Here is a 26,668-nt window from a genome sequence, read left to right on the forward strand (position 1 = left end):
ATATAAAAATTGCCAATCCACTTCATAACATACAGTACATATACAGTGTGCATAAATATATATATATATATATATATATATATATATATGTAGCATGCTTCTGCCAAATTACAGCAGAGAATAGGTTACCGCAATTTAATTCAATTTTGTTGTCTAATTCATTATTTAAATTGCTTGATTCCATGGCCCATCTTCAATAACAATGCCCTGCTGCTATAAATATCAGAAACCCTTGCCATTTAATATACTGAATTTGGAACATTGGGCCAGAAGGACTACATATTATGTTGCAGGGCAGTAAATTTGGACAGAAAGTTAAAGAGTTTAGGTGCGTACACACGTAACGATATTTTTTAACGATTTAACTATAACGACGTCGTTATCGTTAAATCGTATGAAAAATCGTTCATTTTTTGGGAGTGAACGATGAACGATAATCGTTCAAGCGCGCTCCTGTTTGTAGTTTTTAGTTCATCGTCCATTCTGACTGTCCAACACAGAACGATTTTCATTTAGAAGATCGTTCATGTTGTACAGAATGAACGATGAACTATGTCCATTCACTATAAGCATATTTAAAAAATCGTTCACTGTTCAATAAAATAGTTGAAAAAATTGTTCATTAATTTAGTAACCAGTGATTTTTAGAAACAATTTTCGTTCACTTTTTCAAGGGACAAAGTGAACAAAAATCGTTAACGAAAATCGTTTAAAATATAACGTTACTAGATATATGTAAATGTATAGCGAGTGCTGGTAGGTTAATATTTAGATGTTAACCTCCTCTCAGTGCACAGTTTCCTACTTACAGTTGAGGCAGAAGTTTGTTGCATGAATCAATATTCAGGAGATTGTAGCCTATTAGTTATCACTCTTGTTGGTTTGAAAGGTGTCCATGGAGCATTGACAGTGGGGAACGCTAAAAATCAGTAACATACAACAGGACATTCAACGTAGACAAAATAAATGTAGATGTGACAGCAAAGTGTAGTGAGGGCCCGGCTGGGCCGCCTAGACATTAGTCAGGCCTCAGTATGAGAGGGGTGTGGCCAGGAAGGGGTGCGTAACCGCCCCTGCTCAGAAAAACATTGACTGTGAACAGTGTGCCCAGTGGAGCATTGTCCTGCCTCAGTGGCAATCATTAGGCTTTCTAAACAAACCCAGGAACAGGTAATTAGTATTCAATCCACCCACCTCTCTGCACTCCTGGGATCAAGAGATAAGTCACAACCTAACAGGAATATGGTAGATCAGGTACAAGAGGATTGAGTTTAAAGCTGGGTACACACTGTGACTGTGCGATGCGATGTAACGATACATTGCACGCACCATACACACTGCACAATCCAGTGTACCAAGGGGTGGTTAGGGTTAGGCTGCGAGAGGGGAGAAGTAAGGGTTACACTGTTGACGGGGGTGGTAGAGTTAGGCACTAAGGGGGGAGGGGTAGGTTTAGGCACTAAGGGTGGAGGGTTAAGTTTAGGTACTAACCGGGAGGGTTAGGGGATGAAGGGGGAGTGTTAGGATACTTATCTAGCTCCTGTTGAGATTCTGAGCATCGGAATGCCGCTGTCAGTCTTTTGACAGACGGCATCCCGACTGACGGTCTCCCATACCAACCGGCATTGAACGACGTATCAGGCGTACACACTGGCCCTGATTCAGAGCCGGACGCTCTGACAGAGTGCTCGCTCTGACTCAGGGACGGCCTTCTGTTTTTTTAGAGCGGCCTTCTGGCCGCTCGCATAGCTGTGGGTGACCACCCACAGCTATAGCGAGCGGCCAGGAAGATGGTCGCGATGGTCAAGACCATCGCGACCATCGGGCTTGCGACGAGGCCCTTGTGGTAGGGTCTTGTTGCCGCAAGCCCTAGAGTGCTTTCGGCTCTACCAGAGCCAAAAGCACTCCCACTGACATCACTTGTGATGTCAGTGGGGCCGGCCCCGGACGGTAGGCGTTCCCATGGGAATGCCTGTCTGGGCAGCCACACCCCCGGCCCACCCACCAAAGGGTCACTCAACATCGACAGCACACCCCCTTTGGTACGAGACCTGGAGCGACAGCTTGCCCGTCGCTATCCGTGTCTCGCGCATGCGCACGACAGAACCGGCTCCGTCGTGCGTATGCGCACTGGGCCACCATCGACCCGCTTGCGAGCGCAAAGTGCTCGCAAGCGGGTCTGAATCAGGCCCACTGTACGATGTGTACGATTTATCGTTCCGATCCACATTGGAACAATATAATGTGATATATCATATAGTGTGTACCCAGCTTAACAGTGGAGAGGAACAGTACCGATACAGTATGAATGGCATAGCTGAGAGCAGCATAGACTTTAATAAAGAGTCCATAGAGACTGTTTCAAGATGCTGGGATAGAGTCTGGTGAAGCATTCCATAAGTGTGTAATGCACAGGAGGTCTTATAGGTGGGAATGAGAGGTGGGTATCACAAATGTGGTCAGGCGCAGGTCAGTGGTAAATCTAAGAGCACCTAAGGTAGAGTATTTTGAGTTGAAGTTTGAGATGTATGAAGAGTTGCTTCCATAGTGGGTTATACAAGTATGTAATTTGCATTGGATTCTGGAGGATATAAGTAGCCCATTTTGGAAGATACTGTATGACGATATTCAGAGCAGTGCAGTAAATATGGAATGTGGGAGAGGAGGATGTCTCTTGTTGCAGCAATTAGGATGGTTTAAAGCAGGGCTAGGTGGGTGAGGGAGTGTCAGGTAGGTTGAAATTGTAGTAGTGAGAGCCGGAGATGATCAGAGAATGGAGAAGAATTTTCATAGCATCTTGGGTAAGAAAAGGGCATATTTTATAAATATTCAAAAGGTTGAACAACAAGAAGTGAGGGGTAAAGCAAGCAGCATTTGAATATCCATGTGGAAAAGCAGAGATATGGCTGGTCATACAAGGTAGCAAAGAAGGGAAAAGTGCAGGGAGGAGAGGTTGATATGGGTGTCATCTGAATGTAGGTGGTAATGGAGATGAGTGAATTGGTTCACCAAGATAGTAGCTATATAGTGAGGGAGGGCTGAGAACAGAGCCTGCTGGGAGCTCACAATATATTTAGAGCGGTCTAGAGCATATGCCACATGTAGAGCGGTCAAAGGGGACTGTGAGTCCTGCAGGTACAGTAGTGATGGGGAAAGAACTATGGCTCAGAGGCAAATAGAATGGAGTGCATGCAGTACAAGAGGGTGATCAATGATGTAGAACAGGGTGTGTGATCCTAGATGGTTTTCCACCATTTCCATGCTTTATTTCTACTGCAGTATTTGAAGGACTCACTCCCATAGGTTTTTCAGGTGTTCAATGCAGCCAGGACCCTACTTAGTTCTATTATAGCTGTGTAGTCTAGTAGAAAGCTTCAATAATGAGGTCAAAAGATGCACATAAGATTGACATGGGGATGTATGTTTATTGTAATTACTTGGACTGTGGCTATTTCTGTTTATTTTAGCAAGAAATCCAGCATGGATATTAAATAATTAAAAACAAAAATGCTGAGTATTCCAATGGATAACAGCATTAGGCACAATAAAAGTAAGTGTATTGAACTATTAATTTAATGCTACTAAAGGCCCCCTGAAGTGTCACTACAGCCAGCTGTCATTTCCCCTCGTTTCATGGACTCTTCACCCTCCCTCTCCAGTGCTCAGACGTCATTACTGATATCTGCCATAAGACATTCCCAGCAATAGTATGTGCTGGATTCAGTGTACTGAGACATACTGTATGCAGGCATCTTTGGGGAGGGACACCCTATATACTTTGTAGAAAAAGTAAGACTGCATACTGTATCTTACCCCCCAAAGATTGTTGAAGAGATTTGATGTCTCTTTACTGCTAAGACATAATGTTGTTCTGTTAAGAAAATATTATTTATTAGATCTAAAGAATTCTCACAACAGCATATGGAATGGATCTACTCTGTTTTAGTTTTGTGCAACTTCACTTGTCTCTATATACTCTTTATACTTTGTATTGCAATAATATCTTTTATAGAGTGAAAAATGACTTGTGCAGCCTGCACAAATACCGGGAACTAGTAAAGCCCCAGGACTAATATTTCCAGAAGTACGATAAAGAAAAAAAAATGCACATGTACAGATGTGTCCTCATACACTGTTCTCTAGTGGCCCCAAATAGCGTGACAGGTCCCAGGTGACTCAGCCGCACATATTTCTCACATAAAATGGGTCTTATTCACATAAATAAAACAACTGGATGCTACAAAACGACATTGTTAGCTTACACTGACCAATCTCATGTGTGACATTTGTACATCTGTGTATGACTGAGAGTTAATGTGTAACAAGTATTATGATACAGCGGTTGAGGCTTTTTCTCATGCCAAGGTCCGTTGGGCTTCATATGCGGCTTTGTACGTGTTTAAAACTAATTCCTGTTAGAGATGTGCGGTTCGGTTTTACTCGGATTTACTCGGATATGTTCGGATCTCAAAAACGGCATCATATTGGCTTCCCGGCTCTCAAGTTTTTTGGATAGCCAAAAAGAAAAATCCGAACTAAACCGAAATTGCGCTACTGTGCGGTTAATGTAACAGCCCTGGGTCTCTTGTACACTTTCTGTGGTGTTTCTCTGCGTCAGACATGTGAATAAGATTGAAAATGTAAAGAAACATATGGTATGCTGCTGCTCTCAGAGCAATTCAGTCACGCCGGGCGTCTCACACCATATGGCGTACACACGCTACGTGTGTCAGGACACATCTGTACCAAGCAATGTATGCTCAGTTCACTGCCAGCTGTGGATAGTTTGTAATACTTGATACTGCACTGATTAGGTTTTAGCTGTGAAGTACAGCACATGATTAATAAGTGCCACATGGGTGTCAAAACATGGCCATTGCCCTTATTAATGTGTCTTACATAGGATACTTCTGGAAGCTTGTCAGCTATACGTGTATATGTCAGGGTTCATGATTTTTTAAATGTTTTTTTGTTTTACATTTGAAATTCTTGTGTAGTGATCTAACAGTTAAAAGGGTTTTATTTCTCAGTGTTATTATGTATGTGTGTATGGACAGCTACTTCTCTTCTACTTTTATAAATGTCATATTTGTGAAACAGCTGGACTGGAGCAGTCGAATGAAAGTCGAATTTTAAATCTCAGTGCCCAGGATGAAAACATTCTTAGTAACATTTTGCGGCATATTTATTAAACTGAAATTGTGCGAAATCCCCTGCAAGAATCCCTGCAAAATCTAAGTATCCTCAGCATCTTCCAATATCTGTCGCAGTTCCTCCATTTCCGATCTCAAAGCAATCTTCATTGGTTTCTATGGGGCTGCTATGCTGTCGGATTTAACAAGCTCCGGATTGCAAAGCCATGTAGATGTCATTAGACTATAGTACCCTACGGGCTACTGTATTGCGGATCCCCCTCCATCTGCACCAGAGGGTGCATATGCAGTCGGTTGGCAGCAGGGAACCGGTATGTAATGCCGGCGGCTGAACAGCCCCCGGATGAATTACTAACGCTGAAAGACCGAAGGATGGAGATCCCAACTGGGGCAGGTAAGTACCCTAACCCTCCCCTCTCCCTCCCCTAACCCTCCTTTAGTGGTAACCAAAAAAACCTAACAGTTTGCGCTACCTCTGTAAAAAAGCTCAGGACCTCATTCAGAGTCGGTCGAAGCGGCTGCACGGTCGTACGGAAAAAGGGGCCGGATTTTCAAATTATTCCCTTGCAAGTTGTGTCCCTAAGTTCGGATCGGTAGTTGGCCGATCAAGGGGAGGAAGCGGTCGGAAGACAAAAAAATACGCCCCCTTCTCGTACACATTGCACGTCATCTCCGGGCATATAAGGATTAATCGAGACCATCGGAACTGGTCGTAGAGCTTAAGGTTGACCATACCCTCTCTTAAGCTCTACGATCATGTCAGTGGAAAAACCTCCCATGTCACATGTGCCATGACGCTACTTTGTTAATTATGCAAGCCCATAATCCGTATGCACTCCCATAAAACGCAGTTCGCATAATGAGGCACGCCTGCGTTCGGATCTCCACACCCCCATTTTCAAGCACCTTCCCCTGTTACCACCCACAAACGCCTCCATCTGTCACTCAAACTACCAACCTGGCTGTGTTCAAGGAGAGAGAAATTTCTGATCGTAGCGGCTAGTTTGCGCACGCGCATTGCGAACTTTATGCATGCGCAGTATAGCGAACATCGGTGGCGTACGACCGTGCGGCCGCAACGACCGACTCTGAATGAGGTCCTCAGTCTCTGGATAAATGCAGAAAAGTTTATTTATCATGACTTGTTAGTAAGTAGCTACACGATTGTCAGATTGTATATTAACTGGTTTAGTTCTTGTCTGTTTAAGTGTGAACAGCTGCGCACTTGGACAAGACATTAAGCACACCATATATACATTTATCTATTTGTGAAGGGATCACAGTGACTAGCAGCAACACTGTATTTACAGGTTTAAGTGTATTAGTGTGATATATTATTCAATTGATGATATATACATTGTCTTTTATTCAAATATATGGCATCTTATATATTTTTTATTTTTATATGGTCTTTTCTTGTACTGGTCAATAAACATTTTTTTAGAGTTCACGTATTTATATATTTATAAATTTTTTTTTTTTTTTTAGACTGAGCTTTTTTACAGAGGTAGTGCGAACTATTAGGTTTTTTTTGTTGTCCCTTCAATACAAACATAAACAGAGTTTGTTTAGTTTGCTGCAACCACATACTTATTATAAAAAAATATTCCTTATGGGCACGGGCGCCAGAATTTGGTTTCTCTTTTACCTCCCTTAGTGGTGCCTAACCCTAAAGCTCCCAGGGTGGTGCCTAACTTAGTCACCCCCGGGGGTGCCTAACCCCCTTTCCTGCACTCTAAACCTAACCTTCCCGGGGGGGGGGGGAGGGGGGGGTGCATAACATTAACCTCCCCCAATGGTGCCTACCCCTAACCTCCATACCCCTAGCCTAACCCTAATCCTCCCCCCCATGGCTACGAGCTAAGAAACCCGGCTTACCTTCGTTCAGGATGCCGACCATCGGGATTTCGGTGTGGGGCTAAAGATAGGCATCAGGCTTTCGATGTCCATCTTTAGTCCCAGGTCGGACTTCCACTGTCGGCTGCCGGTAACCTGACTACACCCCGGCAGCACATGTGGAGTACATGCAGTGGACCAGAACCTGGAAGCATAGTGATAGCACCGCAGATGGGCTCTGATCAGGGGATGTAGTTGGCATCCTGGCGTGCAGGATGCCGACGGTCTGAATACCGGTGCCAAAATCCCAACAGGTGTCTTTAGTTTTGCTCTAGTAGGATATGTTAGGATACAAATGACAGCTAGTATTTAAAATAAAGTTACACATAGGAGTAAAAAAAAATTATTTATTAAATATGGCATATAATAGAGGTTAGGGCTATGGAATTCGGTAGTGAAGAGGATCTGGAAACATGGGGGCAAAATAAGGAAAAATGCAGATCTGGGCAGAATGGCCTTGAGTTGTGGGCAAAATTTGAATCCAAGCTTTGGTATGGCACTTTGCCTTCATTCGCCATAATAATTAAATAGTTGTTAAAGGGCAATTGTTAATCCCTACAAAAAATCAATAATTAATGTTCAATGTAATTTTTTCTATTAACTACGAACTATGAATGCAACAAGCTTGGTCCATTGTCTATTGCCCATTTGAAGAAATTTCGTATGAATAATCAAAATTCATAATAGGTTTACCCTTTTTTAATTTTGTATATATGGACACCTGTACAGTTACACTTCTTCACGCCTTATACAGGTATACATCAGAGTTATTAAGTATAATTGACTGCGCTAAACCCATACATAAATATCTTATTACGGTGCTGCATACATTGTTGGCATAGTATATTATATGTAAACTCTAAAAGCATATGTAGTTACAGTGTACATGACATTTATAGAAAGTATGAAAACAGTTAACTACGGTAGGACTAGGAACATCACAGCATGTGCTTTGAGATATTCTTGACAAAGCTCAGTGGAATATGTGCTATTTTATCTACTGCTCTTATACACTGGTACAAACAGGCACTTGTGGCCTTGTACTTATAAAAAGAAAACAGAAATGCATCTCACTACACGCAGATAAATGATAGGCACATAAACAAGTCTTAAGACATACTATTCTGTGACACCAATTTCGCAATGATCAGTCATTCCAACTAAATGTACCGTTGTTCTGGATACATCTGGATTTAGTATTGTTTTTACATATATGTTTCTGCAATTCTCCTGATATTTTTAGACTTCCAGTACATAACATAAAATGTCAATCTGTCAGAATTTCATCAGTATTACTGGACTTCAGCAAAAAGTAAAGCAACAGATGTAAGCTTGCAGTTTTCCCTACATAAAACAGTATAACATTTTTCCTACATAAAACAGTATAATGCCAGTAAGCTGAAAGTTTAAAGCAATAGAATAGTAAATAAATAAAATAAACAGTGTAAAATGCTGATCATGGATATGCAAATGTATAAAATATACATTTAGCAATGGCTCCAAACAAAGCAGGTGTACATACAGTTTAGCAGTACTGCAGCACCCGGAGTACCATAAGTGTCCCAGTCCTTATGGTTTCCTTTTTTATGTATTTATTTATTTTGCTGTTTCCTGCTAACTTTCGGGAATTAGTCCAATCTCCCAGAGTGAAACACTTACCAAGAATATGAGGGGAAGCCTCGTCTTCTTGGATAAACACATGTCTAGCACCAGGGGGGATGTCAAACATCTTTAGGTAGCCTACGCATGTGTTGTGGTCAAGGAGGAAACAAAACAAAAATGATAGCAAAGGTTAGTACAGCATTACATAACAAAGAAGTTAAACAAAATGGAACCTGCTAAGAACAAGATTAGAAATGGTAAAATATGATTAGTTGCATTGTTGCTCATTGATAGGCAATTGCTGTGCTTTTCCTAAAGGAAAAAAGAGAACTGTGAAAAGGTTTGTTCTTTCCAGTACTTATACGAGAAATAACAGAGAAGGACAAAATGCTCAGTTTCTTATGTCATCCTATAATTTTAAACCAGGTAACATTTTCAAACTGCTTTCCTGCAGCGTTTTCTTTTCAGATGAGTAGAATAAAATAACTGAATTTTACATTCCAATGTTATGAAGACCCCCATGAACATATGAAAGAAGAACATTTTGTCTCTTCTGCAGCGATGCTTGCTAAGAACCACTGGTACCCGCAGTCATCATCAGATCTCCTGTGATCTGAGATGTCACTTACCCACAATATTTTTAGATTCTCTTGACTCAGATAGGGAGATGTTTCGAGCTCCCTTAGGTAATGTAAATGCTCCTCTTGTTTTCCCTTAAACAGATTATATTTAATTAGTCTACTGATAAGTTAATTCTTTCACTGAATATTCACTACTTTCAAAATGACTAGTTAATATGTACACATGCTAGAAGGCATTGAATTTATATCAGGATATGTATCAAAATGTCACAGTTTGTCTTTGTTTACACTTACTGATGCTCATGTCATTCGTCTGATAAAGCCCCAGAATATTGTAAATTGCCCAGAAATACAAAGGTGGATTTCTGCTCTAGCTCTTTAGTAATGATTGTTTTATGCTTGTAAGGTGGATTTTACCAGAGTCGGAGCACTTTTTCTCTATTATAGAAAAAAAATAAAGTGCACTGAAACTCTGTCTGTCTGCCCCAGTTTTGAAGTGGATGGGTAAAGACAGATATTACTACTAGATCATTAGAATGCTCACAGCAGCTATGATATGATGTTTAGGCAGATCATGCTATTCAGCACTTCAGATAGTTTACTGACTCCAACGGGCATGGTGAGGGGGGTCAGATGCTGACTGCACTCATGGAGGAATAAGCAGTCATGCAAATACATTTTCTGCCAGTCACAAATTACATTTGAATGTTTAGGTCGATTTATGCCCAAGCATGCCATGAGTGACAGGCAGTTAGGTCTTAACCAGCCAATCAGGCAAGCAGAATTGTAGTGTGTATGGTTATCCTATAGGGTGAAACTTAAGGTAAGTAACTATAAGCCTGGTAAACATGCATAGCTTTTTGTATAAATAACTCGTTTACAGACCACAAAAATCAATTTTAACATACATTATGTGCTTTGATAATGTAGAAATCGTTGCGTTACATTAGTTAAGGATGAGAACATGTAGCCATTTCCTTTGTTAACATGGGAAACAATGTATTAGATTTGGTATTTCTTAAGCAGGAAATAATTTTTTTGATCGTATTTAATTGAAGATAATGGGGTTATTAACCAATGTGCAGCAACTAATAGCAACCAATCAACAGGATGCATTCAGCACCTCCACAATCATTATTTTACGGTGTCGGCAGTATAGCTGTAAAACAAGAGATATGGTAAGAACTTACCTTTGTTATCTCTGTTTCTACGAAGTCCATAGGGTCCACAGGGTTGACCTTGGGGTATAGGTTGGGAACCAAATCCGGGCACCACGCAGTTAAAGCTTTTAGCTCCCAGGATGCACTTGGGTCCACTCTCCCTATAACCCCACCCCCAGCCAGAGGCACCTCAGTTTGAAAGTAGCCAAAGGCCGGAGGAGGAGAGAAAAAGAGAGACAAAACTGGAACACTCAATAACCATACTCACAGAAATGGGAGACGGAAAACCGGTGACCAGCCACACAGCCCATATGAAGCCAGGTGCGTCAGGGCGGGCGCCCTGTGGACCCTATGGACTTCGTAGAAACAGAGATAACAAAGGTAAGTTCTTACCATATCTCTTGTTTTCTACTTCAGGGTCCATAGGGGTCCACAGGGTTGACCTTGGGGATGTCCCAAAGCAGTTCAACCAAGGGTGGGGACGCTCCTGTGCTGAGAGGAGAATCCGTCGCCAAAAAGGAAGCTTCCTGAGAGGCAAAGGAAACCAATGCCTAGAACCTTAAAAAAAAGGTGTGGACAGAAGACCACGTGGCCACCTAGTAAGGCAACACAGCCAAGGCGCCACAGCGAGCCGCCCACGAGGGTTACATGGCCCGAGAAAAAACAAGCATCAACAACAGAAAGGCCTACCCAAGCGAGGCCCCTGAAGAAGACATACGAGGCCATCCAGCCAACATCTGGCTATAGGCCGGCCATCCTTTCCTGTTAAAACCAGAAATCCCAGACCACCAATAAGGAGTCCGATTTCCGTAAGGAACCTGAACGGATCACATAAATCCACAGAGGCCGGACCACAGTCAATGAGGACACACCAGCCGAGAGGACTGGGGACTGAATGGCCGTACCATAAGTTCCAGAATAATATGGAACCTAAAAATCACTAAGAAGAAACACAGGGTGAGCAACTCACACCCTGACATGATGCCCTCCAGAAGAGGGAGCCACATGAGAACGCTCCCAATTCCAACACTCACCTGGGTGATATAAACACCCTGAGAGAAAGAGAGAGCCTAAGCAATAGACCATGTAATGGCTATCACAACCAGCGGTTCCATAGACCGTCCCCGGAGGGAACGAAGAACCACTACTAACTCCCAAGGAGTCCCTAGGGAGGACAAATGGAGGAATAATCCAGAAAACACTCCAAAGGATAAACTGGATACCAGAGCGGAGCAATTCCATATCTTAATCATACTGACAGTGTAGAGATCCGCACTGACAGGAAGGCCAGGCCGAGGGTGCAACCCAATCCAGCCGGAAGGAATGCCAGAATATCAGGAAATCCTGGACACCGGAGGATTGTATCGACAGGTACAATACCATAAAAATGATGGCTGCCACAGTTTGTGGTAGGTCCCAGAAAAAGCTGATCCATGTGCTCTAATCATTCCAACGATTACAAAGCCAGGGAAGGCGTAAGACCACTGTAGGGGACGCAGTCAAAGACAAGCGACCCAGGTCCAAGGCAAAACCAAGGACCCTGAGATAACAGGTCCGGGCAGTGAAGCAGCAGGAATGGAGTATCGATGGAGAGACTCCGAAAATCCAAGTACCCCTGACATCTGGGGCAATCAGGAGCCACCAGCAGGAAAGCATCTCCGTCTCAACTGAAACACTTCCCAAGAGGAAGAAGGGAGACCGGAGAACACAGGTACTCAAATTGGAAGGACCACTTCACCGACAAAGAGTCACTGAAGGTTGCTTCAGAATCCCCAGAGTTGGACTGTAACACCATAGTGTGATAAACTCAGAAGGCCAGGAGGGTCACCTCAAGGGGGCCCCCCTGCTCACCAGGAGATGAAACCTCTCTTGGGGAAGAGACTAGTCCCCGGGATGCACTTCGTGACGGCTGAGGACTTGATATGAACGCTGCCGAGATGGTCGGGAGGAGACCCTCGGACTATGTCCAAATGTGTGACATACCTGTCATTGCCACCCAACGAACAGTGTTGCTAAAAAGGAAGCCACTGCCCTGACCCTGCTGGACTGAACTTTTTCAGGTTCACCGGGAAACAAGAGTTATGCCAGAGTGAAGGCCCAAGACAGGTGAAAGTTCCAACAAGTTAATTGACAGGGTGGAATCGACATAAGTCCAACTGCACTGAAATGGATGCGAACCAGACACTGTCCGTAGCCAAGAATACCCTGGACGAGATGACCATAGCCACCCGGAAAGGGACCGACTTGCCTCCGGAGAGAGCATCATCGTTTGAACAGTGATCCGACAGGAAAAACTCGTTCCATCTGGAGATAAGCCAATTATGGAAAGGCCTGGAATGGAACTGAGCCCATTCCACCCTTCCAAAGGCAGACACTGAATAGTGGACCATGCATCCCAGAGTGTAAAGACATATGTCGACTGCGTAGACATCCATGTACTCCTAATGGAAGAGTGGAGATGCCGTCTTACGCCACAAGAATTCTCAGATTCTGAGAATCCAGCAGGGCTCCTAGGTGAAGAATACCCAGAGAGGGATGCAGGGAGGTCTTTTTCCCCGTTGATTAAACGTCTGCACCCTGAAGAAGCCACGGTCATCCTGACCTGGCTGTAGAGAACCCCGGCGATCCTGCTAAGAGCAGGAGGCCGTCCAGGTACAGGAGCATTGGGATATACTGAACAGGAGAACTGTCAGAAAATCCAAAACGCTGGTAAACCCCTGTGGAGGACAGTCCCAACAGGCAGAGCCCGAAAAATTGTAAGTGCTGTGATACAGCAAACCTCAGTCCATGCTGAGGCAAGGTCTCTGTAAGTACCCGTAGGCACGCGCCCTGTATATCTAGTGATACCATAAAGTCCCCAGGTTCCAAACATAGTATGATGGAGCCTAGGGATTGCCTCCTGAGCCCAGGTAGCTTTAGGAACTGGTTCAGGGAAGTGAGACAGAGAATAGGCCAAAGAGGACCATTCAGCCACCGCACCAGAAAGAAAGCAGAACAACCAGTCCCTCGCTGAGAAAGTGGGGATGGTCTAATGAGCTCCGCTTACCGCAACAACTGTATAGCTTTCTGGATTTTTAAGGCCCTGTTCGGGTCTGAATAAGGGCCTGCGTACCATCACCTGGAAAGAGTCCGCCTGAGCAAAGAGAGGGCGTACCCTCCTACCCACGTAGCCGCGGCAACTTGACACAAGTACCGGGTGAACTGAAAAAATCGCCATCTCCCAGTGGTAGGCCTGTCTCGTCAGGCTGAAGAGATATCCATAGGTTCAGAAGCAGGATCGGCTGGCAGTCCAGGCCTGCTCGGTACTGGATATGTCGGCCCTCGTAGAGGCCGACAGTCTATGAAGAAACAGACCTTTAGGCTGACCCAGAGGACAAAAAGACTTAACAGACTTAGTCTGAGGCCTTGTAGTGGGCATAGCTGAAGGCGGTAAACTTGTCGTTAGTAATACTGCCAATGTTACTACAATCCTGTCAAGGTCAGGACCAAACAAGATCTACCCTATAGATGGTATCTGCACCTCTGCATTCCCAGAGCGCAGCCATAGGGTATTACAGAGGATACAGTCGCAGCCGGAACTCTGAAAGTTAGGAGACTGATATCCAATATAGGCATTTCCACCTATGACAACTGCATATATTACGTGAGCGACCAAATACATTTGAACCCCAGATGTGTTGGAGGGGAAAAAACATTACAAATGCATCAGCTCAGTATACAATAGTATTAACCAACCATGCTATAACCATGGTAGGATGGGTAACAAGCCCTGAAAGCGAGTATACTGACTTCAGGCAGAGTTACCCCCTACGGATCCGAAGAATCCGACCACGCAGGAATGGGAGGTGTCAACGTCTGAAATCAGACGAGTAACACGCCCATCCACCCCAGGAGGGACTCGTGATGACCCTCAGGGAATTTGGGACAGGAGGCCAAACACTGTTGCAATACCTCGTATCTGGCAACAGCCAACGGGAAGAGTGCAAGAAACTGCGAGATACCCTGAGATGAAAAGGGCAGTATGGTGAAGTAACCCCAAGTGAGGTACAACAATGGGGCCCGCCCGGCGATCCGCAATTGAGAGGATCCCGAGAAAACAAACCGCCCAAGGGGGTTGTGAAAGGGGCCGGCACTAGATGACGCCACACACAGAACCCTTTATGAAACAAATCCTCCGCACTAACACCTGCAGCACATGACTTGCAGGATAGTAAAAATGGGTGCAGTATAACGCTCTATCTCCTGGTCAAACATATCTGACCAATCTTGGCGGAAATATCAAGCAGCGCTATACTGGTCCTGACTGATGCCAAAATTAGCCGCAGGAACCCATTTTCAGCGTATGCAACACACAGTTCCAACTAAAATGTGGCAACGTGCAGCACGCAACAGTATGTGACAAACCTCACAAATATTAACGAGTATATAAATGTGAGGTCTCAGAACCACCCTAAGTACAGCTGTATTAGGGCAGATAAAGAAAAGGGATAGATATACATTGACAGGTGAGAGAATTAAGTACAGACAGTCAGCACTAGCATAAGTCACATACCATGCAGATATATACATATATACATAAACATGTCATATAATATACTGCACTATTACACTGCATTCAACTTACCCAGATTCAGTGTCTGGGAAGGCTACAGCGTTGTGTACACTAACCTGATGGTGAGGTACGCAGGGGGACTGGACTCACTGCCATCTCCAGAGATTTCTGCTGCACCACAAGAAAATGGCCACTGGAGACCTCAGAAGAAGCGTGGCCCGCGGAGGAAGCAGCTCAGCGACGCCAGACTATACATACTGAAAGGCGCGCTGAGCTGAGGGGAGGAGCCGCTGTAACAGGGAAGGCTGCCTCCCCTGGCCGGCTATTAACCCCCGGGACGCCGGCTCCCTGCACCGATCAGTAAGTCCCTGGTGGTCTAGTGGACACACGGGGTATGGGAGGGCCCGCCGCCACCGCCGGCTCCTCCGCTCTGTCCCCAGAGACCGGAGGCACAGGACTGCATATTAAATGCGCGGATCACCACAAGCGGTGACCCGCGCCTTACCTGCTCCCCGTGGATCCGGCAGCAGTCCTGGGCGCCCGCAGAGTCCGGCTAGTACAGACTCTGGGGTCCCGCTGAGATCCCCAGATCTGTACTGGCGTCTCAGCGCCGGTGGGGTGACGGAGCGGCAGCTTAGACGTCCTATGGACAGTCCGATGCTGCCGCTCTAAAAGTCCAAAGTAAAAAATAAAAAACTCTGGCCCTCATTCAGAGCCGTATGCTCTGAGCAGAGCGCACGCTCTGAATGAGGGCCGCCCTCCATAAAAATGGAGCGTCCTCCTGGACGCTCGTATAGCTGTGGGTCACCACCCACAGCCTATACGAGCGTGCAGTTTGATGGCCGCGATGGTCAAGACCATCGCGACCATCGAAACTGCGAGCCGGAGCCTGCGGTTGAGGTTTTCAACCGCAAGCCCCGGAGTGATTTTGGCTCTATCAGAGCCAAAATCACTCCCACTGACATCACTAGTGATGTCAGTGGGCCGGCTTCTGACGGGAGGCACGCCCCTGGCACGCCCACCAAAGGGGCGTGCTGTCAATCAACATCGACAGCACGCCCCCTTTGATCAGACACAACGAGCGAAGGACTTTCCTTCGCTCGTCGCATCTGGCACATGCGCACGACGGAGCTCCCTCCGTCGTGCGCATGCTCAGTGCAGACCATCGACCCACTTGCGAGCGGACAGCCGCTCGCGAGTGGGTCTGAATCAGGGCCTCTGTTCTTTGAAAAAATATATAGCTTAGGGGCTGTTAATCAGCTCCCCACTGCACTAAACGGTGACCCGACTCCGGCCGGGCACCAACTTAAACTGAGGTGCCTCTGGCTGGGGGTGGGGTTATAGGGAGACTGGACCCAAGTGCATCCTGGGAGCTAAAAGCTTTAACTGCGTGGTGCCCGGATTTGGTTCCCAACCTATACCCCAAGGTCAACCCTGTGGACCCCCTATGGACCCTGAAGTAGAAACATATTATTCTTAAGCTGGGTACACACCAGAATGATGGTGCGACCCAGTGAGGCGAAGAGTGATGTACCGATACACCGTATACACTGCACGACCTGGTGTACGACAGCGTAATGTAGCGTTATATGCAGCACTGCTTTGTTCATTGCATCATCCCATCTGCACGTGCAGCATATCAGAATGGATGATGAACAACCATCAGGGATGACGGATTGGCCGTACACACTATACGATTGTACGATATACTGTTCCAATCCGCATCGGGACGATATATTGTGTGATACATGGTATAGTGTGTACCCAGCTTAACTTGCGCCTAGCTCCTCATTATCGACATAATGATTGTTAAACTGAGATCTATGGGCCTGATTCAGCAGATGTTCGGGAATCTGCGCAGACGTTTGACACGTTCTGCGCATGTGCAAAACGGGTATATGATCCCGCTTGCAGACTGTCAGTGATTGACAGTCTGCTGCCATTTGTGTGTGAGGAGGGGGCAGCGATGCCCTCTGTTTCCTGAAACGGAGGCGTGTCGCCACCTTTGGGGTGGAGGGGGAAGAGGCCAGGATCTCAGTCGGCTGACGAAGATTTCCTGGCCTCTTCCTTTCAATTGCGGTGGCCAGCTGCGTGACCCAATGGGTCACCTTAGCCGTCGATGTTACGCAGATTATCAGATACTGCGTTGGACAACGCAGCTCTGATAAGTAATGCACAGGGTGCGTGATGCCTCGTGCTGCATTACCATATCTGCAAGGATCACAATTGCAAAGCTGCCTGCGTGCATACATAATATATCTATACCCTGAGTGCAGCTTTGCAATTGCGATCCTTGCTGAATCAGGCCCTATATTCTCAGTTCGCAATGAGCCAAGACCGATCTAGTGTAAATGTAAATAATGAAAGCATACTGTCTGTCTGTCTTATTGGTTGCTGTCATTTATTACTCATTTGCACTGTTAATAAATAACAGGTTTATTTTATAAAACTCTCCCAAAAACACAAGCATTTTACACACTTTCAGAAATAGGGTCAATGCTAAATTAGTAGTGTGTACATATGTGTCTTAAATTGTGTTATGTTCACTCAACAATAATACTGAGTTAACCTGTCGATTTTAATTGAAAGCAATAACACAGTGACACCAATACATTAAAAAAACAGTAACCAAAATGTAAGATATACAAATTTAGATTATATGATCTGACATTATAACAAAACAATACATATAAGTATAATGAAATGCATTGCAAAGTTCTTATATATTTATCATGACACAACAGATCAAAAATTGTTATTGTGATGATAGTTCTCTTTAAATGCTGAAGTTATGCTACAAACTCTAGACCACTAGTGATTGACACTTAAAAATAAGTCCTGACACTGGGGTGACTCCATCTATTTCAATGTAGGCATTGAACAGCCTGTAGCAATAGCAACTTTAATCACTAGTCAGACAATCCGCATGTTGAGAGTGTGTTATTAGCATACCGAGATGGCGATTTCTCTCTTGCAGCCTTTATATTACTTCTACGTTACACAAATAGGCCCGACACTTCTTTCATTTTAATTCTGCATTGCACCATGTGTTTGGCTACATGGTAGGGCCCTTGCATTCACACCTTTTTTTTCAATATCCTGACAGTTTGCTATTAATAAAGGACAAGTCAGTGTTTTTGAAATTTTTATTTTATTAAATATTTCAAATGACAGTTTTTTTAGGCACAGCATCAATGCTTGCGGTCAGGTGGAGGTGTCTCCGGCTGTGGTGGGGATGTCTCTGGCCAAGGCTAACAGCCAACAGCAGGTGGTTGTGGCTGACGGCCCCCAGCAGGTGGTTGTGGCTGACGGCCCCCAGCAGGTGGTTGTGGCTGACGGCCCCCAGCAGGTGGTTGTGGCTGACGGCCCCCAGCAGGTGGTTGTGGCTGACAGCCCCCAGCAGGTGGTTGTGGCTGACGGCCCCCAGCAGGTGGTTGTGGCTGACGGCCCACAGCAGGTGGTTGTGGCTGACGGCCCACAGCAGGTGGTTGTGGCTGAAGGTCCAAAGTAGGGGTGTGCGGGTTCGGATTTCTGAAATCCGAACCCCCCCGAGCCCCCCCGATCCGAGGCAGATCCGAGTCAGGCTCGACTTTTCCCGCCTGACTCGGATCTGAAATCAAGGCAAAACGTCATCATCCCGCCTTCCGAGTCTCGCGGGTTTTGGAACCTATATAAGGTACCCGCGTCGGCGCCATTTTCTCACTCGGCTGTGGACAGTGAAGAGGGAGGGTGGGAGTTAGGGCTGGCTGGGCTGTGTAGTGTAGTGTAGTGCAGAGTAGTGTTGTGCTGTGCTGCGCTGTGCTGCTGTTGTCCACTACTTCAAAGTCCATAGGGGCTGGCTGTGTTGTGCTGTGCTGCTGTTGTTAATAGGGGCTGTGTCCACTACTTCAAAGTCCATAGGGGCTGGCTGGACTGTGTTGTGCAGTCAGTTCTCCATAGGGGCTGTGTCCACTCCAAAGTCCTGTGCAGTGTCCCAGTCCTAAAGGGGAGCTGTAGTGTTGTCCAGGGGGTGCTCTGTCCATCAGGGGTGCTCCCCCCAAGTGCTAAAAAAATAATATTTTTTGTGTGTTTGTGAATTGTGTGCGCAGTAGCCACACGTGCATCAACAAAGTAGTGCCAAGCGTGCGCCTGTGTCATAAGTAAAGGGCCGGCTGGCTTGACCGTTAAAGGGTGCTGTAACCCCCCAAGTACACTCCAGTCCAAACCAAAAAAAAAAATATTTTCTGTGTTTGTGAATTGTGTGCGCAGTAGCCGCACGTGCATCAACAAAGTAGTGCCAAGCGTGCGCCTGTGTCATAAGTAAAGGGCCGGCTGGCTTGACCGTTAAAGGGTGCTGTAACCCCCAAAGTACACTCCAGTCCAAACCAAAAAAATAATTATTTTCTGTGTTTGTGAATTGTGTGCGCAGTAGCCGCACGTGCATCAACAAAGTAGTGCCAAGCGTGTGCCTGTGTCATAAGTAAAGGGCCGGCTGGCTTGACCGTTAAAGGGTGCTGTAACCCCCAAAGTACACTCCAGTCCAAACCAAAAAAAAAATTATTTTCTGTGTTTGTGAATTGTGTGCGCAGTAGCCGCACGTGCATCAACAAAGTAGTGCCAAGCGTGCGCCTGTGTCATAAGTTAAGGGCCGGCTGGCTTGACCGTTAAAGGGTGCTGTAACCCCCAAAGTACACTCCAGTCCAAACCAAAAAAATATATATTTTCTGTGTTTGTGAATTGTGTGCGCGGTAGCCGCACGTGCATCAACAAAGTAGTGCCAAGCGTGCGCCTGTGTCATAAGTAAAGGGCTGGCTGGCTTGACCGTTAAAGGGTGCTGTAACCCCCAAAGTACACTCCAGTCCAAACCAAAAAAATATATATTTTCTGTGTTTGTGAATTGTGTGCGCAGTAGCCGCACGTGCATCAACAAAGTAGTGCCAAGCGTGCGCCTGTGTCATAAGTAAAGGGCCGGCTGGCTCATTTCTTAAAGGCTGGTGTAACCCACAAAGTGCACTACTCTCCAGCAAAAATAAAGAAATATTTTCTGTGTTTAGCCGCACGTATATATCAAATCGATATAACATAAATGGAGGACCAAACTTTCTCCGATAAAAATAAAATAGAGAAAGATCAAGAACCACTTCCTCCTAGTGCTGAAGCTGCTGCCACTAGTCATGACATAGACGATAAAATGCCATCAACGTCATCTACCAAGGCCGATGCCCAATGTCATAATAGAGGGCACATACAATCCCAAATGACAAAGTTCAGGAAAATGACCTTGAAAAAAACATTTAAATCAGCTGAAGAGAAACGTAAACTTGCCAATATGCCATTTACGACACGGAGTGGCAAGGAACGGCTAAGGTCGATCCCTAGTATGTTCATGACTAGTGGTTCAGCTTCACATGACGATGGAAGCCCTCCTCCCACTAAAAAAATAAAAAGAGTTAAGCTGGCAAAAGCACAGCGAAGAACTGTGCTTTCTAAGAAGATATCACAAATCCCCAAGGAGAGTCCAAGTGTGGTGGTGGTTGCGATGCCTGACCTTCCCAGCACTGGACGGGAAGAGGTGGCTCTTTCCACCATTTGCACGCCCCCTGCAAGTGCTGAAAGGAGCACCCACAGTCCACTTGCTGATATGCAAATTGAAGATGTCACTGTTGAAGTACAACAGGATGAGGATACTGGTGTAGCTGGCGCTGAGGAGGAAGTTGGCGAGGAGGATTCTGATGGTGATGTGGTTTGTTTAAATCAGGCTCCGGGGGAGACAGTTGTTGTCCGTGGGATGAAAAAGCCCATCACGGTCATGCCTGGGCAGAAGACCAAACATTCCACCTCTTTGGTCTGGCAATATTTCTATCCAAATCCGGACAACAACTGTCTTGCCATATGTACCTTATGTAAAGGTGGAATAAGTAGGGGTAGGGACGTTAACCACCTAGGAACATCCTCCCTTATACGGCACCTACAGCGCGTTCATAATAAGTTACTGTCAAGTTCAGAAACTTTGGCTAAGACCGTAGGCAGTCCAGGGACACCTAAATCCCGTTGTCCTGTTGTATCCAAGCGCCTGCAAACCACACCGTCAACTCCCTCCTCGTCAATTTCCTCCTTAGTCAGGATCGGAAGTAGTCCTGCAGGCCATGTCACTGGCATGACTGACTCTCCTATCCCGGATTCCTCTGGAGGATCCTGCATTGCTACGCCTCCTGCTGCCGCTGCTGCTGTTGCTGCTGCTGGGAGTCGTTCATCATCCCAGAGAGGAAGTAGGAACACCAGTACTTTTACTAAACAATTGACCCTCCAACAGTCCTTAGCAAGGAGGATGAAGTACGACAGCAGTCATCCTGAAGCAAAACGTATAACTGAGGCCTTGACTGCTATGTTGGTGTAAGACGTGCGTCCGGTATCCGCCATTAGTGCAGTGGGATTTAGACAATTGCTGGAGGTAGTGTGTCCCCGGTTCCAAATCCCGTCTAGATTCCACTTCACTGGGCAGGCGATACCGAGACTGTACAGAAACGTCAGAAAAAGTGTCCTCAGTGTCCTGAAAAATGCCGTTGTACCCAATGTCCATTTAACCACGGACATGTGGACAAGTGGAACAGGGCAGACTAAGGACTATATGACTGTGACAGCCCACTGGGTAGATGTATCACCTTACGCAGCAACAGCAGCAGCGTCACCATTCGCAGCATCTCAGAAACGCCAGCTCGTTCCAAGGCAGGCTACGCTGTGTATCACCGGTTTCAGTAAGAGGCACACCGCCGACAACCTCTTAGAGAAACTGAGGGAAATCATCGCCCAGTGGCTTACCCCACTTAGACTCTCCTGGGGATTTGTGATATCTGACAACGCCACCAATATTGTGCGGGCATTACATCTGGGCAAATTCCAGCACGTCCCATGTTTTGCTCACACAATAAACTTGGTGGTGCAGAATTTTCTGAAAAGCGACAGGGGCGTGCAGGAGACGCTTTGGGTGGCCCGAAAAATTTCAGGCCACTTTCGCCATTCAGCGACTGCGTGCCGAAGACTGGAGCGCCAGCAAACACTCTTGAACCTGCCCCGCCATCACCTGAAGCAAGAGGTTGTGATGCGGTGGAACTCAACCCTCTATATGCTTCAGAGGATGGAGGAGCAGCAAAAGGCCATTCAAGCCTATACATCCACCTATGACATAGGCAAAGGAGGGGGTATGCACCTGACTCAAGCGCAGTGGAGAATGATTTCCGTGTTGTGCAAGGTTCTCCAGCCCTTCGAACTTGCCACACGTGAAGTCAGTTCATTCCCCTCATCAGGCTTTTGCAGAAGCAGCTGGAGAAAGTGAAGGAGGAGCTAAGACGGAGCGATTCCGCTCGGCATGTGGGACTTGTGGATGAAGCCCTTCATTCGCTTTGCCAGGATTCCAGGGTGGTCAATCTGTTGAAATCAGACCACTACATTTTGGCCACCGTGCTCGATCCTAGGTTTAAAGCCTATGTGGTGTCTCTCTTTCCGGCAGACACAAGCCTGCAGAGGTGCAAAGACCTGCTGGTGAACACACTGTCAGCTGAAGCGGAACGTGACACGTCAACAGCTCCTTCTTCATTTTCTCCCGCAACTGGGGCTGCCAGGAAAAAACTTAGGTATCCTAAGCAACCCGCTGGCGGTGATGCAGGGCAGGCAGGACCAAGTTTGGACATCTGGTCCGGACTGAAGGACCTGGCAACAATTTCTGACATGTCTACTGTCACTGCATATGATACTGTCACCATTGACAGAATGGTGGAGGATTACATCGGTGACAGCATCCAAGTAGGCATGTCAGACAGTCCATACCTGTACTGGCAGGAAAAAGAGGCAATTTGGAGGCCCCTGTACAAACTGGCTCTATTTTACCTGAGTTGCCCCCCCTCCAGTGTGTACTCCGAAAGAGTGTTTAGTGCAGCCGGGAACCTTGTCAGCGAAAGGCGTAGGAGGTTGCTTCCACAGAATGTGGAGAAGATGTTCATCAAAATGAATTATCAGCTCTTCCAGGGAGACCAGCCTCCAGAACGTACAGAGGGACCTGTGGTGGTGGATTCAAGTGGGGACGAGTTAATACTTTGTGAGGATGAGGATGTACACACTGAAGAGGGTGAGGAATCGGTGGATGAGGAGGATGAGGATGACATCTTGCCTCCGTAGAGCTAGTTTGTGCAGGGACACATTAATTGCCAGCTTGTTTTGTGGGGGCCCAAACGAACCAATCATTTCAGCCACAGTTGTGTGGCAGACCCTGGCACTGAAATGATTGGTTTGTTAAAGTGTGCATGTCCTGTTTATACAACATAAGGGTGGGTGGGAGGGCCCAAGGACAATTCCATCTTGCACCTCTTTTTTTTCTTTGCATTATGTACAGTTTGGGGCCTAGTTTTTCAAACTGCCATCCTGTCTGCCACTGCAGTATCACGCCTAGATGGGTCACGTGTTTGTGCCGCCCACTCGTGTCGCTTAGCATAGTCATCCAGCTACCTCGGTGCAACCTTTTGGACATAAAAACACTATTGTGAGGTGTGAGGTGTGAGGTGTTCAGAATAGACTGGAAATGAGTGGAAATTAAGGTTATTGAGGTTAATAATAGCATAGGAGCAGAAAAACCTACAAATTCTGTGATTTTAGCTGTTTTTATGCTTTTTTTCAAAAAAATACAGATCCAAAACACAAAACCCAGAACCCAAAACACGGAAGGGTGGTTTTGGCAAAACCAATCCAGATCCAAAACACGAAGAAAGATCCAGATCCAAAACCAAAACACGAAAAGTGGCCGGTGCACACCCCTAGTCCAAAGCAGGTGGTTGTGGCTGACGGTCCAAAGCAGGTGGTTGTGGCTGGCGGTCCAAAGCAGGTGGTTGTGGCTGACGGCCCACAGCAGGTGGTTACTTCACAGGCCGTTCGGAAGTACGGTGGTTTTTGACATGCCACACTTCGAGTTGGGGCTGCCAGAAGTCGAGGTTGCACAGCCCGACTTGGAGTGGTTACAGCCCAGTGACGTAATTAGCCTGTGTTGTGGAGCATAAAAACTATATTTTGCAGAATTTTACTCATAATGGGACACCACAGGCGTTTTTCCAGATTTTGCAGCATACTGTACATTTTCTTTTCCAATTCTTTGCTTGGTCAGTGAAGATATGGCAGTAAACTGCCAGGTGGTGCCACAGGGTAGAGGGGCCAGCTGACATCACATTGGGGTAGAGATGACCAGTGTTTACACTTTTTTTTCTTGTTTTAAATGTTTTGTTTTTCCGTTTTTTGCCAACGTTAAAGTATTGTGTTTCCACCTTTTGGATTTTTTCTTTCCTGGTCAGATAGAATTACCTTATTTTTAATTTTAATTTTTTTTACTATAATCAGTTTTTTAGCTCTCCTGTCATGTAATTACCACAGCAATTTAAATAAAACAAATTTACAGGGAATTTTTCCAGAAAAACTAGAAAAAAAACAACTGGTAGATAACAGGAAATCTGAACATTTGAAAGTGGAAACAGTGGAGATGACAGTCAGGGGGATTGTGTCATTGTTCTCCATGTGATAGACGTTTTATGGGCATAGGCTGAGCTGAGGGAGTCTCTGACATCAGGCACCTGCATCCTGTCCAGGCTGACATCATCCTGTTACGTACGGGTTCAAGTTGAACTATAGAACCCATCGTGTTATACTTTATTAAACTACAAGTCCCAGTATACCCTCTCACTGTGATCAGCTGGTAAAGCATGTTGGGACTTGTAGTTTCACAATGGCTGGGGAGCCACAGGTTGGCCAGGCCTGGTATAAGGAGTATATTTACAAAGCAATTATAACCCCTTTTTCTGCTGAATAATGGGTTATCACATTTTAGAAAATGTAGTAAATGGGTTTCTGCTGAGAAATCATAAATTTCTAATGCAGTCCTGTCAGTACCGCAGTTTACCACATACCTGTACCTAGGAAGATAAGGGGATTGCAGTCTTAAGTCATGGTGTGGTTCAGTAATTGTAACAAATCCAATTTTTATATAATTTAGGGCATGGATGTATCTATAATGGGTGCAGGGTGTGTGATGCACACGGGCCCCTGAGTCCAAGGAAGGCCACACCAACACCCTGCACACATACTTTATTCTCTCCGGAGTCCAGTGTCACCCCTGCAGAAATCGTTAGGAAAATCTGACCAACAGAGACAACATTTTCTCTAAATAGCAGAAATATGGGTTAAATTACTGTATGTGGGACCTGTATGTTGTGTGTTGTACAGTATTGATGGGAAAGAGGTTCCTGAAATTGCAGGTGAGTTACAAGGCTTTTTTTTTTACCAACTTGTATATGCACACCTCTAATCACTATAGACACAATTTAATGTACCCCAAAACACAATTTTTTCATCATTTATAAAACTTGCAAAAATCAACCATTTGGCACATTTAACTCCAATGCTTTGCCTACGGCCATATACAGCCTTCTCAGTGGCATAACTACAGATATGTCCATATACATCTATCGCGGAAGTTCCGTGTGCCTCGGTAGCGCCGAGCGTCTTCCGTGCGACTTTTTACCTTCAATTGCGTCTTATTTACACAGTGATGAGAATAAGGTGCACAAGCAGCTTCTGCTGATTAAAATCATATGCAGCATGCCTATATTCTCTGCCTATGTTCACTCTCCGTTTGTATCTGCATGTGCCACGTTACAGTGTCAGCGGCTGTAACACTGTAACGTAGCATTTCGCATGCACATACACATCATTTTAATCAGCAGAAGCTGCTTGTGCGTCCTATTCACATAACTGTGCGAAGGTATAAAGTCGCACGGAAGACACTTGGCATTACCAAGTCGCGCCACTGCATGGCGGGGTTTAGAAAGGCTGTTTAAGGTGCAAGGAGGCTAGATGTATGAGGACACATCTGTAGGGGGGTGTCGAGCAGGGCATGTGCCCTGGGCGCCGTGGCAAGCTCAGCAGAGGGGGTGCCGCCGGCCAGGGCATCATACCCAGCGCCCGCCCCCGCCACCACTGCACACGGACTGAAGACTGATGTGAATAATGAGCAGGCAAGTGTGCTTGCTGGGGCTAACTGTAGGGGAAGCTGCAGCAGAAGCACGCAGACCCCACCAGGCACTCAGGCAGTCTTCCCATTCTCTATCCTGAGAGCTGCCGCCGGGTGACAGGGTGATTCTTCCTTCCCCGGCACGGGGGAGGGGTGACTTTTAAAAACAATTGATGTCAGCGATGTATTTATTTGGCTGGCTGCATTTGTGTGAAAGAGGTCTGGGTCAGTGTGTGTATGCCAGTGTGTGTGTATTAGTCAGTGTGTGTGTGTATGTGTCGTGTGTGTATCTGTGTCAGTGTGTGTGTGTATCTGTGATGTTGTGCTGAGAGACGATATGGGGGGTAGGCGATGGTGTGGTTGAGAAATGACACGGAGGGAGTGATGTGTGCTGAGAGACGACATGGAGGGAGATGATGTGTGCTCAGAGACAACGCAGGGGGAGGTGATGGTGTGGCTGAGAGATGATGCTGAGGGGAGGTCATGGTGTGGCTGAGAGACGACACAGGGGGAGGCGATGGTGTGGCTGAGAGACGACGCAGGGGGGAGGCGATGGTGTGCTGAGAGATGATGTAGGGGAGAGACTATGGTGTGCTGATAGACAACGCAGGGGGAGGTGATGGTGTGCTGAGAGTCAAACGCAGGAGGGAGTCAATGGTGTGGCTTAGTAAACACCTACTGAAGACGCAGTCTTCCCAGGG

At 46.0% G+C, this 26,668-nt stretch overlaps 1 protein-coding gene and 1 long non-coding RNA gene across 3 annotated transcripts in view; one reads left to right on the forward strand and one right to left on the reverse strand.

The window, feature by feature from the left end:
* ADAMTS3 (ADAM metallopeptidase with thrombospondin type 1 motif 3) overlaps positions 1 to 26,668 on the reverse strand; it is a 281,800-nt gene that overhangs the window by 43,752 nt on the left and 211,380 nt on the right. For both annotated transcript variants that reach the window (XM_088448355.1, XM_088448353.1), the window contains exon 16: positions 8,709 to 8,789. In XM_088448355.1, coding sequence (XP_088304481.1) covers positions 8,709 to 8,789 — 81 coding nt within the window. The remainder of the gene's footprint in view (positions 1 to 8,708; positions 8,790 to 26,668) is intronic.
* Positions 1 to 26,668, forward strand: part of LOC148505401 (uncharacterized) — a 156,801-nt gene that overhangs the window by 33,153 nt on the left and 96,980 nt on the right. The gene's annotated exons all lie outside the window — the stretch shown is intronic.

The sequence above is a fragment of the Taudactylus pleione genome, unplaced genomic scaffold, assembly GCF_031769625.1.
Source record: "Taudactylus pleione unplaced genomic scaffold, aTauple2 ptg000454l, whole genome shotgun sequence".
In the NCBI taxonomy this organism is placed as follows: Eukaryota; Metazoa; Chordata; class Amphibia; order Anura; family Myobatrachidae; genus Taudactylus; species Taudactylus pleione.